Source organism: Ahaetulla prasina, chromosome 2, assembly GCF_028640845.1.
Source record: "Ahaetulla prasina isolate Xishuangbanna chromosome 2, ASM2864084v1, whole genome shotgun sequence".
Classification (NCBI taxonomy): Eukaryota; Metazoa; Chordata; class Lepidosauria; order Squamata; family Colubridae; genus Ahaetulla; species Ahaetulla prasina.
In genome coordinates this window covers 63,170,463-63,185,072 of record NC_080540.1, presented here as the reverse complement: position 1 = coordinate 63,185,072, position 14,610 = coordinate 63,170,463, and the positions used below count along the sequence as shown (strand labels likewise).

The window sequence follows — 14,610 nt, the reverse complement described above, 5'->3', positions numbered from 1 at the left end:
TGGTGCGTTGGGCAGAAGGTCCACGGGCAATCGAGGGGCCGATGCGGGTAGTCGGTCCGCCTCCTTCTCGCTGAACACGCCGGGCGAAGTCCGTCAGCTCAGGAGGCAAGGTGATGGCAGCGGTGGGGACGTTCTGGCCGGCACAGGTGTGGCGGATGTGATCGACGACTGCAGACTCGGGAAAGAGATGGTGTTCCGCGACCAGGCCACCTGAGGATCGTGGGTCCGCCAGGCCAACCCAAGGACCAAGGAAAATGAAGGTCCGCCGTGACATAAAACTGGATCGCCTCCTCATGGTCCCCAATAGCCAGGCGCAAAGGCTGGGTGGCAAATTTAATGGGGCCGGACACCAGTTCTCGCCCATCAATTGTCTCTACCGCATCGGAGGGTCCACGGAACCACGGGACCGCAAACTGGGTCACAAAGGCCTGGTCCATAAAGTTTGTTGTGGCCCTGAGTCCACCAGCGCATGCGCCTGGAGCCCGTCCGACTGGTTCCCCAACCATATCCGTGTGTCCAGAATCAGATGCCGAGGGGGCCCAGAGTCTACTTCCGCAACGTCCAGTGGGGACTTAGTACATGCCCGACCTAGGGTTTTCCCGGGGGTGGGGCTGCTCCGCTTCGATTGGTCACGCTGTGATTCGGGGACCGGCGTGCGTGCCCCACTTCGCTTTCTGGGGCAAGAAGCGGCGAAGTGGCCGGGCTCCCCACAGTACAGGCACAATCCCCCTTGGCGCCTCCGGTTCCGCTCCTGGGCTGTCAGGCGAGGTCTGGCCGCTCCCAACTCCATGGGCTCTTCCGCAGCGGTTACAAAACGTGGGGCGACCCTGGGTGCTGGTGGCGCAGGAAGTGGGGTGCAGATGTCGACGGAGGGTCCCGGGGTGCGACGGGACGGTCGCCGTTGCAGACGGGCATCGAGGCGGAGACAAAGGGCACCAAGTTGTCGAGGGTCCGCGCGCCCACGCCGGGCCAGCTCGCCTTGCAATTCCTCTGAGAGTCCCTCCTGAACGCGCCCACCAGCGCTGCATCATTCCAGTCAGAGTCCTGGCACAAAAGACGAAATTCGCGATGTACTCCTGCAGGGGCGTTTCCTTGACGGAGTTCCTTAAGGCGCCTGGTTGCCGCCAGCATTCGAACGGGTCCTCATACATGGTGCGCAGGTGCTGCCAAAACGCTGTTGGTCCGCCAGCAGGGGCTGTCCTGGAGCAAGAGGGCGTGGCCCATCGAGCAGCCGAGCCGGAAAGAAGGTTAATCACGAAGGCCACCTTAGCCCGGTCGCCTGGGAAATCCTCTGGCCTCATAGCCATGTAGAGCTGGCACTGTCCCAAGAAGGTCGGGAACATCTCAGGCTGCCCAGAAAACTTATCATGTATTTTTTATTTATGCACACACATACACACATTGTTTGTCTATCATCTGTCTACGTATCTCTATCTCATTATGTACTGGCACTTCAAAAAGTGTACATTTTTTTGTAGGAAAAAAACTATTATTTCCATTAAATTTATTTTGCAAACACCCTGTTTCTTTAGTTGGGGAACTAAAACATTTGTACAGCTTAAAACAAATTCCTGGGGGAAATAATAATAATACTGTCTCTGTTCCATAGATATGTAACAAAAACAGGATTTTAAAATACACGACAAGATCAAAACCAAATGGGCATATTCTGAAATCAGTGCAAACATCCTGTGAGAAGAATGAATGTTTAACAAAACAGAAAACCGGATCAAGACTTTCAGTGACCAAAGGTAGTAAACATCCTGAAACTGTGATGTTTACCAAGGATTTATCAAAAGGACCCTGTAATAAAGATGATGCTTTTATAATCCAAAAAGACAATACAATTTCAAAGCCAGATAATGTCAGAAATTCAGTTAAGAAATCTTCAGCATCCAACAAGAAATTTAAAAAGCATTCTCTTTCCGTTGAGGATCTAAGGGACAATTTGGTATGTTTAACACAAGAGCAGCTGGAGCAGATTTTAATGGCAGTAAAAGAAGGAACCCAAGGAGCCGCTCAGGTTCTGGATGAAAAGAAAGGAGACACAAGTAAGATTTTTTTTTTCTTTACCCAATTTACCTGCATTCTTTCTGGGGAGAGGAAAAGTGAGTCATGCCTTCATCTTAGCACTGCAAATCAAAAGAGACAAAGCAAAACAAACAAACAAAAAGCTCTTTATAAATGTGCATGGTAAATTAATTTATTTCAAATAACTTACAATGACACTTGCTGAATTAATTAATTAGGTTCATTAAGTTCTGTTAAACTGCAAGGGTAAAAATACTAACTTCAATTGATAACAAGTATTCATTCACCAATGATACGGCTTTTACATAGCTATAATTAATTTCCCCTTCTTTTATTTATCACGATGTAGGCACTATTTCTCTGCAAGGGCCCACATTTTAACAAATAATTACGTTGCATGACTCTGTACTACTAAACATTTGAGCTTTTTTTCATTGGTGAATTTTAGAGCATGTGGGTTTACAACATTAGAGGTTTGATACACCAATTTTAAGGTCTAAATCATTAAACCACACTGTCTCAAATTGCCATTTTGTTCTTAAGTTTGTTGTTAAATTTTAGCAATAGCCATAGGCACCACGCAAATATGTCATGGCAGAAGGCAGCGTGCAGTTGTCTTCCTCTGGTTTACCAAGAAAGTTTCATTGTCAAACAGCTGTGACATTTTACTCTGTATGGTTTTTAAATTATTTTGATGTGTGGCCCTTTGTAAACTGATTCAAGATGCTTTCTATAATAAGTAGAGTAAAATATTACCACAATAATAATAATAAAAATGTTATGCATACCGATGGAAACCATAATATTCAAAAATGCTTTTGGAAAAGAGTATTCAACAATGGCTAGGTCTGAAGCATCTTGGCTTCTTCCAAGCTGAAGTGCTGCACAGTTCTTCTGGGTATTTTGGAAATATGTATTCACATTTCATTCACAAATTGGCCACAAATTTAATTTTAAACATATAATCCATTAGGAGAACTAAAACAAAGAATGGTGCAATTTTAAAGCTTCTGTTACTATAACAGTAGTAAAAACAAGGGGGAATATACTGCTTCTGCTGCTGAACTAATATTAAATCCTTTTTTTTTTTCATTCAGACACCAAAGCTCTTGATGATCAGACTTCAGAAGAACATGTAATGGGATTGCTACAGAAAGTTGGCAATACTCCATCTCTTTCAAGTGAAAGTAGTTTCTGTTCAAAAAAACCCCAAGGAATATCTAGACATGCTGAACAGAAAATAATAATGTACGTATATTTTACCAGTCAAAAATCCAGATTAGTTTAAATTTTGCTTTGGGATGCTCTTCAAAAAAGTGTTCATTAGCATCAGAATGAATGGAGAAGCCCCAAACAGCTTCACGGAGCTTAGAAAAAAAGCCCCAAAAAAGCCCCAAACGGAGCTTCAGAAAAAAAGCCCCCAAATAGAGCTTCAGAAAAGAAGCTCCCAAACAGAGCTTCAGAGGCTTTTTTTTCTGAAGTTTTGTTTTGGAGGTTTTCAGAGGCAGAAAAAAGTTTTTTCTGAAATGGGGTTTCAGAGGCAGGAACAAAAACGGGGGGGGGGGAGCAAAGCACAGAGCTCACAACCAAGGAAACTGTTGCTAAAATTCACCTCTGGGAACAGCTGATTGGGAGTATTCTGGGAGGCCAATCCACCTGCCAATCAGCTTTTTTCTTATTTTCCTCCCCAAAAAATAAGGTGCGTCTTATACGCCAAAAAATAAGGGGTGTGTGTGTGTATGTATGCACACACAAACATACATACACATACATACATACATACATATGTATATGAATGACTGGAAGGGCCCCAGGAATTTGGTTGGAAATACAGGTGAAGTGGGTATCATTTTATTTAAAAGCATGACAACTTGTTTATTTTTCATAATGAGAATATTTTAAAAGTAAATAAAGTAGGAAACTGGACAGGTACCAAAAAAGAAAGATACATGCCCCTTGATACTATGAGCTTCATTTTGTCTATCTGCACTATATAATATGTAGAACTAGTTTATTGTTGTAGTTAGGTGTTGACCTAGAAACTGAGAGACCATGAGTTCTCGTTCCGCCTTATGCACAAAGCCAACTGGGTGACCCGGGCCAGTCCCTATCCTTCAGCCTTCTGAAAATCCTGCCAAGAAAGGGACATGTCTAGGCAGTCACCAATAGTTAAGACTGATTTGAAAGCACCAACTTTTTAAAAAAAAACTATATAGCGTGCATCTTTACAGAATTATATAGGGACATGCTCATGAAAAATTAGGGACTAACCTGATCCATACACAAGTCAGGAGTTTAACTCAGGAGCTTGAACAAACCAACTTCACCCAATTTATACTTATTGACACAAGCAAAACACTATGCCGGGGTCCCCAACCCCCGGTCCATGGACCGGCACCAGTCTGCAGCAGGCCAGCAACTGGTCTGCGCAAACAAGTGAAGCCCCAACAACGGGATGGAAGCAGCACACGAAATCACGCCCCTCTGGTCTACGGAAAAACCATTCTCCACAGAACCAGTCCCTGATACCCAAAAGGTTGGGGGCCGCTGTCCTGTGTGATAAACAAGTATACTGTGAGTACTGTGGGTTAACGCTACCACCGTAGCTCTGTTTATATATCATGGTCTTTTGGGCAGCTTACATTCCCCATCCAGTCATACCAGCTTTAGTTAAATACTCTTTCTTTCCTAATTAACTACAGCTCTCTATTTGCTTAGTTTTAGTAAGCCAGTTTCAGGATTTATAATGTGTAAATGGCTTGTTTGCAACAGAATAGCAATAATAGTAATTACTGTTTCATTAAAGCATAGGTAAGTAAGTGCAAAAGCTTCCATATCCTTCCATAGGAAAAGGAAAAGAGATGGAGAACATGTAGTCTCAGGAGGCAGCTGGATGGGTTTCTATTTGTGTATGTTGTACTCAATTATAATACGTAAACATGCTTAGCGTGCAGTGAACCCTAGAGTGCTTCATGTGCTTAGGTTATCCAGTGCAAACAAAAACCAACATTGCTTTAATTTGCCAATTTAATTTTTCAGTCAATGTTTATTTATTTAGGGAATACCTTTAGAATGCAAATATTGTGAAGAGGACCTTTCTTCCTTGCACAAAACAAGTTGTGTTGTTTGGTAAAATTGTAATGAGCAGAATGCTTGGACCTTTCTGGTCATAGTAGTATATTTATGGATTTCTAAGTCGTATTTATTTTAATATTAGTGGGTGGTATGTAAAAATCTGTTAAATTTTCTTCAGGAATTCATGGAAACCAGCTGACATGTTTAGTACTCTGGGAGAACGAGAGTCGGATAAATCCTTGTTAGATGCTAAGAAATCTCAATGGAAGAAAGAATTAGGTACGGTGTAATTTGCTGTAATTCTACATTATGCAATTGATCATTGATTAGCATTTATCCTTAAATATTTTGTTTCTGAAGTAACAGGTGGGTTACTTCTGGTTTTGATCCTAGTAGTATACTCTTGTTCTACTACAAGTACTGATCAGTGTTTAAATGTTTTGATATTTCAATCTTTTTCATTATTTTTTAGTCTTAATACATATAGAAATCAAATAACAATTATCTAAAATACATGCATCATTTACAAGTTTTTTTTCCCCCATACTGCTTTTTAATAAGCTAGAAAAGACGTGGTGGGCTAGTTTCTAGCTTTACTTATTTCTGTTCCAGCTGTGGCATCTCTTGTAATAACAAAGACAGTCGCAGTCAGTTCTAGCACATCTTGCTTGGTGTGCTGCAAATACAATCAAATCCTCACCCTATTCTATGCCAGTGAGAGAAATAAAACGGCTCCAGCACATGTGTGTTTAGATTAGAAGGAAGCGTGTCAGCTAGGTTTTGTTTGCAGATTTGATTTATTCAGAATTTAAAGAGGGTTTGTGTACTAGAACTGGTATTGAGGATTGTTGGTTGCCAGGGCTTACGGTTTGTGAGGCTTTGAATTGTATTCTGAAGGATTACTGAAATGAAGGAGCAGAGTCTGAAAGACACTGTAAGGAAGTGCTGGCTGAGAGCCCTATTTTATTGCACCCATGGTGCTGTGGAGGACTAGAGGAACAGTGAGGAGCAACTGTAGTGCTGAAACACCATAGGAGTTGTAATGACCTGGTCAAAGCTGGTTGCCTTGAGAGTTCTTGTATCAGTGGATACTATCTTTTGAACCCCCACCCTGGAAGATAGCAAGAGGTGAAAGGAGAATGGCAGACGATTGATAAAGCAAGGCAGTGATTTTTCATCAAGAAGTCAAAGTGGTTGTTGGAAAAAAGCTTTGTGATAAAATGGCCAGAGAAACATGGAAGAAAAGCACTTGTTAAAAAGTGGTTAGTCCACAAGATCTTCTTTATATAGTGTTGTCTGAATGAGATGCAACATCATGAATGCCACTGTTCATTGAAATTATTGCAATTTTGATTATGGTTCATTGTACAATCAGCCAGATGTTCAGATGGATTTAGCTTTTTGTCCACCTGTCAAATCCTTCCCAAGGATCTGGGATAGCAGATGTGGATGTTCAATGGTGTTAGAGGTATCATCACAAAAAGTAAGCTGTTTCGAGCAAAACTGCCTTCTGCAATTGACTGATGGGTGATTTTTGTCAATGCCAGTGTATTCAAGTGGTGTTCCAGTAGTTTTGGGATTGCACCCAAGATACTTACTATTATTATTGGTACTAAATAAAGTATATTGTTGGCTGTGGTGTTCTTGTAAGCAGTTTTGACTGAATTGGTAAAAAAAATTATAAGAAATCTGTAATCTAGAGATTACGTGGCCCTCATCCAGTAAGTAGAAGCTACATGCAGTATATTAAAGAAAATGGATATGGGAGAAGCAAAGATGATACACAAGGATGAAAAGAAATGGTGAGATATAGTGAATGGTTGATATAAATTAGATTTAGCTGTATCTTTCCTCTTTTCTTTTCTTTTCCATATCTCATGCTTTAATTCATTTGGCTTACTGTTTCTTACTCCTGTATCCTGAAAAAGAATGATGTGATTCTTATTTTTCACGTAAATAGAAAAAAGAATGATAGTTCCCTTGTTTAGACTTTAACTGAATTGAGTGATTGTTACGTGTTTTCTGTTAACCAATTAAAAATTCTCCATTTTCCATTTCCTGGGAGAGAAAGTAAGTAACTTCCCGATGAACTTATAAACAATAAAATAAAATCAGATTAAAATGCATTCTTAAATTCCATCTATGGTGCAGTTGAAGAAATTGATCAATTTATTAACTGAAACTTCTGTCATCAAATGTGTTACTTCTAGCTCCTATTTATTGAAATAAGCCATTTAAAATGATTTAAGAAATGGACTTGTTTCACAACAAGTGATAATATAACTAGAGTTTAGGACATGAGTCTAGGCTAAATTACATGTTACGTTAATAAAGAATATTAAGACAAAGCTCAAGTTATCTTTTTTTTTTTTTATTCAAAAAGTTTTACAAAATTTTTCCCCCCTTTCCCCCTCCTCCCTCCCTTCACAACCCCTCCCCCCGACTTCCCGGAACGGCACAAGGTGTAGTTAAAATAAAACAAACATATGCTAAAAAATTTTCATCCCAACTTAATTATACCCCTACAATCATCAATTCCTAACTTCCCCCAAAAACAATCAAGAATAATACATCATAATCATTCAAAAACAGTCTGATAACTCTTAGTCTGATATCTACGTTGAATATAGTCAATCCATTTTCCATTCCTTTAAGTATCTTTCTTGCGTATTGTCTTTCAAAAAGGCTGATATCTTCGCCATCTCAGCCAAATTGGCAACCTTCAATATCCATTCTTCTATTGTAGGTACTTCTTTTTTCTTCCAGTATTGTCCTATTAGTAGTCTTGCTGCTGTTATTAGGTTTAAAATCAATTTAGTCTCAATTACTGTACAATCAGTAATAATTCCCAACAAGAAAAATTGCGGCAGGAACTTTATCTTCTTTTTCAAAACATTTTGTAAAATCCACCAAATTTTTATCCAAAAGGCCTTTATGTCCTTACAAGTCCACCAAATGTGAAAATATGTCCCTTTCAGAATCTATTTCAAGTAACACATTATACAATCTCTTTATATGCTCCTGAGACTGATTTCTAATTTGCTTTACCAAATTTCCCTCGTTCTGCTCTATACCAATTTTCTGATCTCCCTTCCATCTAGCACGTAGTTGCTCATATTGAAACCAAGTATAATTTTTCCCTTCCTCTCTTAATACTTGCAGAGATTTTAACTGCAAATTACCTCTTTCAGTATACAAAAGATCTTTATATGTAATCATTTCCTGATTCTGTTCTATGTTTATATTTTCTATTGTATGTCTAGGACTTGCCCATATAGGAACCTTATAATTTAGTTTATAAGAGTATTTTTTCCAAACACGCAGAAGGGCATTTCTTAGCACATGATTTTTAAAGGCCTTATCCACTTTTTTGTCATAAATTAAATATGCATGCCATCCATATAGCAAATCATAACCTTCTATATTCAAAATTCTGTCCTCTGTTAAATTAAACCAATCACTTATTGCAGAGAGAGCAGCTGCTTCATAATATAATTTAAAATTAGGCATTTTAAACCTCCCTTTCGCGAGAATCTTGAATTATTTTCATTTTAACCCTAGCTTTTTTACCTTCCCATATAAATTTGTTAATTCCCTTCTGCCATTCCTCAAGATTCTTATCTTTCTTAATTATTGGTATCATCTGAAAGAGGAATAAAAATCTAGGTAAAACATTCATTTTAATAGCAGCAATTCTCCCAGCAAAGATAATTGCAATTTTTCCAAACAATCAACTCCTTCTGAACTTTTGCCATAAAACCTCATAGTTATTCTTATACAATTTCACATTTGATGATGTAATATAAACCCTAAGTACTTAACCTTCTTTACAATTTCAAATCCTGTTATTTCCTCTAGTTTTTCTTTCTGTTGTCTGGCCATATTTTTTATTATCACTTTTGTCTTTTTCTGATTTACCTTAAACCCTGAAACATTCCCATATTGATCAATTATTTCCAACAAAGATTTACTAGAATTTATAGGGTTTGTTAAAGTAATCACCAAATCATCTGCAAAAGCTCTTAACTTATATTCATATTGTCTAACTCTAATTCCCTCTATCTCCTTTACTTCTCGTATTTTATCCAATAATGGTTCTAGAGTTAAAATAAACAATAATGGTGATAAAGGACATCCCTGTCTTGTTCCTTTCGCAATCTTAAAAGGTTCTGTTAAGCTACCATTGATTATAATCTGTGCTGTTTGCTCTCCATAAATTGCCCTAATTATTCTTAAAAAACCATCTCCAAATTGCATCTTTTCTATTAATTTAAATAAAAAATCCCAATGCAATCGATCAAAAGCTTTCTCTGCATCGAGAAAAATAAATGCTGCTGGAATAAAATTTTTCTTTTCTAAGTACTCCAGTAAATTAACAATCTGCCTAACATTATTCCTCATCTGTCTCCCTTTTATAAATCCAGATTGATCATTATGAATTCTTCGCTGCAGAATCAACATTAATCTATTAGCTATTATTTTAACAAAAATCTTATAATCATTATTTAAAAGTGAGATTGGCCTATAATTCCCAGGTTTAGAACAATCCTGTTCCTCTTTTGGTATCAATGAAATAAAAGAGGTTCTCCATGAGGGGGGAATTCCCCCTCCTAGTTGTATCTGATTAAATAATTTCTTAAGTGGACCTAACATCTCATCCTGTAAATTCCTATAATAACTAACTGTGAGCCCATCCGTACCAGGAGTTTTCCCCATTTTTAATTGTTTAATTACCAAAATAATTTCTTCCGAGGTTATAGGCCGATTCAGTTCATCCATTTGTTCTAAAGTTATATTTTTAACCTTATATTCCTTCAAATAATTATCAATATCCCTATTCAATATATTATCTTTAAGATATAAATTTGTATAATATTCTAAAAAAGCTTTTTTAATTTTATCCTGTTGATATCTCTCTTTGCCTTTATATTCTATTTTTTCTATAGTACGTTGTTTTTGTCTTTTCCTTAAAGTGTATGCTAACCACCTACCAGGTCTATTTGCATTACAAAAAGTATTATGTTTGGCATATTGTATATTTGTTGCCACCTGATCAGCCATTATCATATTAAATTGATTCTGTAATAACTTTATTGCATCTTTAAGTTTTTGATCATGTGGATTATGTATTAATAATTGTTGTTTCTTATAAATTTCCTCTTCTAAATACCTACGCTGTCTTTGTTGCTTATTTCTCTGTCTATTATTAAGATATATTAATACACCTCTCATAAAAGCTTTACTGGAGTCCCAAACCATTTCTATCGATGTTTCATTATTCAAATTATAATCAAAAAATTCTTTCATCTGCTTTTTACATTGATTTACATTATCCTGATATCTAAACAAATTTTCATTTAATCTCCAAGTTCTTCTACCCTCTTTTCCATATTGCAATTCCATCCAAACAGGACTATGATCAGACAAACATCTTGGAAATATCTTAGTTTTCTTCACCCTAAAAAGCAAATCATTAGAAATTAAAATAAAATCAATACGTGAGAAGGATTGATGCCTATCAGAAAAAAGTATAGTCTCTTTCCTCCAAATTTCGCAGTCTCCATACATCTCTTAACTCAAAATCTTCTATCATATCAAAAAAGGATTTAGGCAGCTTTGCATGTGCAGGTATCTTCTTGGAAGAAATTCTCTTGTCCTTTCGTGTATCTATTACTCCATTCCAATCTCCCAATATAATGCACGATTTATAATCCCATAGAATCAACTTATCATATAACATTCTATAAAATTTTTCTTGTTGCTGATTGGGTGCATATATACCAAGCAAGAGAGTCCTTTTTGTTTCTATTGTAAGTTCAATAGCAATATATCTTCCGTGAATATCTGCCTCTATTAACTTGGCTGGTATATCTTTTCTCAAATAAACCACTATGCCATGTTTTTTCTCCAAAGCTGAAGCAACAAAATGTTTACCTAACTTTGAGTTTATTAGGTACTTTTGATCTGATAATTTAATATGCGTTTCTTGTAAGCAAATAACATCATTTTAAATTGTTTCAAATAATGAAATATTTTTCTTCTCTTCTGAGCTGAGTTCAAACCATTGACATTCCAAGTCAAGATTTTATTTGCCATTACTGGGCTGCTGAAGCTTTTGAGCAATCAACTGAAGATCGTCCTCCCGTATCTTCGGCCGTGCTCCTCCCACCGCTTCTGTAGCAGAATCCTGAACTTTACTTTGAGTTTGTTGCTCCTTTTCTTTACGCTTAAGGGCTCCCCTCGTCAGTCTTTGTTCTTGTGGTTGTTCCTCAGATGGTAACATCACTGGAATCACCTCAGCTTCCACACCCATTTGAGTCTCTTGAATTCTTTTTTCTATTATTTCTATTTCAAATTTCAGCACTGTAGAAAGAAAATCTTTGGCCTTAAGCACTGTGTCAATACGATATCTCCTTCCTTGATAATACACTGTCAAACCAACTGGAACCTCCCATCTAAATTGAATCTGGTATTTCTTAAGTTCTTGTGTAAAAAATGTAAAGTCCTTTCTATCCCTTAACATCTTGGGAGGAATCTCTTTCAAAACCTTCAACTCCTGTTCTCCTATTTTCAAGTTTTTCTGAAAAGCAACTTGCAAAATTTGATTCCTCACTGTTCTTTTCAAAAAATAAACCACAATGTCTCTAGGAAGTTTCTTTTGCCTAGCAATCCAAGAATTAACTCTATAAAATTTTGTCAATTTGATAAGCAACCTCTTGTGGATCAAGTTCAATAAATTCAGCCAGAGCTTCTGATAAAATTTTTAAATCTTCCCTTTCTCCTCATTCAAACCCCTAATTCTCAGAGCTCCTTCCATCATTCTATACTGCATCACCACCACTTGATCTTCATTTTGTCCAATTTGATTTGCATTCCCCCATTCTATTTTCTATTTGTTGATTTGACTGAACAATTTCTTGCACCTCCTCCTCCACCACCTCCAGTCTTTTGCCAAACCTTGAAAAGCCATCAAGATATCTTCTTATTTTTTATTATTCTCTTATTTCTTCTCTTATTTTCTCATTATTATCCATAATCTCCTTAAACCTTTCTTCAGACACTTTCCCTTGCTCTTTAATCAGATCTTCTAAAGCTGGTTCAGAACCCCTTCTACCCCCAGTCTTAGGTGGTTTAGTAGCCATTTCAGTTTTTAAAATTCACAAAATATAAGTCTAGAAACTTCTCTTTTCCCCTTTAAGTATAGGAGAGCTCACTTCACTTCATTAAAATCCACACGTAACATTTCTTATCTTGCTCAAGTTATCTTGTTGTGATGCTAGAAAGACATGGAAGAAGGGTAATATATACTATATAATATATAATATAATATAAAGACATTTCTAGTCTCGCTTCCATCATGATCAACCATTATTTAATGTGATTATAATGAATGCATCTGATGAGCGATTGCAATGATTATTTCTGTCTTTAAAGATGAACAGGTAGCTTTAAAGAAGAAACTAAAAGAAACTTTGGAAGCAGAGTCCAGATACCACCAGCGGCAGGCAATTGATACAGTGGAAAGATGTTTAGAAAAAGGACAAAACAGTTATCAAGTAAAGGTAAAAAATAAAACATGTTTACTGTATCCACTGCTTGTAAGGAAGAAGCTTACATGTATATTTCGTCTCTATCATATATTGTTAAATAGAATAGATACTTCCATTTAACTTGGTATTTTCCAGAGTATAAGATGCACGTTAGTTTTTGGGGAGGAAAACAAGAAAAAAATTCTGCCTCTGCCTACCAGCATCCATTGGTAGTCATCTGGCTAACGTCCTTGCAGCGAACAGCCTGGTCAGCTTCAGCACGTTATTGCAGCCTGATTTAGTACGAATAGCTGATTGGTGGTTGGATCAGCCTCCCAGAATACTGCCAATCAGCTGTTCCAGGCTGCAGGGAACCCCAGAGCCCATCGCCATGTCCGTGCATCATATTTTTGGCCTCTGCGTGTCATGTTTTGGCCTTCACATGCTCTGTTTTAGACCCATTCCAGGCTGCAGGGATCACCACAGCACATTGCTGATTGCTGCCTTTGCACATCACATTTTTGACCTCTGTGTGTCGCATTTTTGGCTGGTTCCAGGCGGTGGGGATTGCCACCACCGATGCCTGCCACCTGGAACCGGCTGAAAATGCGATGCACAGAGGCCAAAAACAGGGTGTGTGGAGGCTGAAAACGCAACACACAGAGGCCAAAAATGGCCGAAGGGTGGGGGCTGGCAGGTGGGCAGGGCTTCGGTAACATTCGGTATATAAGATGCACCACAATTTTCACCCACTTTGGGGGGGGTGGGGAGTGCATCTTATACTCTGAAAAATATGGTATTTTTTGCTATTGGACCATAAGGCATTATCACAACCTGAGAAAGTTGTTTACCAAACATTCCTAGAATTAGGTACAATGCATAATATAGGAGGTAGCTGATATTATTTTGTGGATAAAATTAATTACATAATATAGGATTGCTTATAATGTTGTATTTGGTTTTAACATTCCTCTTAATGCATAATGTTTGAATTCACTAAGATACCTTGTTATAGATGACGTCATCAGACAACTTGACTTCTGCAGCAGAAGATCTCCATAGTCAAAGAACTTCAACCGCTGAACCTAGTGAAACTTCTCCCAGTGTGTCCAGTGGTCGAACTGAACAGTTCTCTAGTTTCAGTTCTCCTGATTTACCGGCTGCTATCCGAACAGCATTTGTATTAGGGGTAAGAACGGATTTCTGAGCATTGTTCTGTATGTTTTTAAAAAATAATTCATGGAATGCCTTTCTTTGGCAGTTTCTAAGAGATTGGTTTATGGCAGGGGTGTCAAACACAAGGCCACAGGCTGGATCCGGCCCGCAGGGCCAACTGGAAATATCAAAGGACCGGCCCACAGTGCCTCTGCCAGCCAAAATAGAGGGCCTCCACACGGCCTGTTTTTGGCCCGCAGAATGCTGCAGGAGGCATTTGTCTCCCACCCCCCACCCCGCCTGCCGGCCCATGGAGAAAAACTACAATGCTGATCCGGCCGTCAAAGAAATCCAGGGTGACACCTCTGGTTTATGGGATGCCACCTGGAGTTGCCTTGATATACTTTTAAGGCAAATCGAATGAATCCAGCTTGGGCCATACTTTGCATGGGTACTAATTTAGTTACAGTTAAAGGATGTGCAGAAAATGAAAAACACAATTAAGTGCTCCTGATATTGCTCCTACCAGTGGAAGGGGATGGGCCAGTTCCTTGTGTGTCTACACTGCATCTTCCAATTCTGTTTCAGAAGATTAAGAGACATTTAGGGAAGGCTTGGAAATGACAAAAATGAGGGAAATGAAGAGAAAATCCTATTACATTAGCAGACTTTTATTTGTTTCAGATTGGTTTCATTCATTGTTCATTTCATTCATTATGCTTGTTCAAAAATTATCTCTTTCTTGATCTTATTATAAAGTATCAACATGTAAGTTACTAAATGTATGTATGTAACTTTTCAAACCATATTATATATGCAT

General features: G+C 38.1%; 1 protein-coding gene across 4 annotated transcripts in view; it reads left to right on the top strand.

Annotated features, from left to right (window-relative positions):
* The first annotated feature begins 1,626 nt into the window (after positions 1-1,626).
* Positions 1,627-14,610, top strand: part of CCDC66 (coiled-coil domain containing 66) — a 36,819-nt gene continuing 23,835 nt past the window's right edge. For all 4 annotated transcript variants that reach the window (XR_009153058.1, XM_058165592.1, XM_058165590.1 and 1 more), the window contains exons 1-5: positions 1,627-2,051; positions 3,129-3,279; positions 5,285-5,385; positions 12,541-12,668; positions 13,651-13,824. Coding sequence is in view for 3 of the 4 variants with exons in the window: in XM_058165592.1 (XP_058021575.1) it covers positions 1,775-2,051; positions 3,129-3,279; positions 5,285-5,385; positions 12,541-12,668; positions 13,651-13,824 (831 nt within the window). In the remaining variant the exon portion in view is untranslated. The remainder of the gene's footprint in view (positions 2,052-3,128; positions 3,280-5,284; positions 5,386-12,540; positions 12,669-13,650; positions 13,825-14,610) is intronic.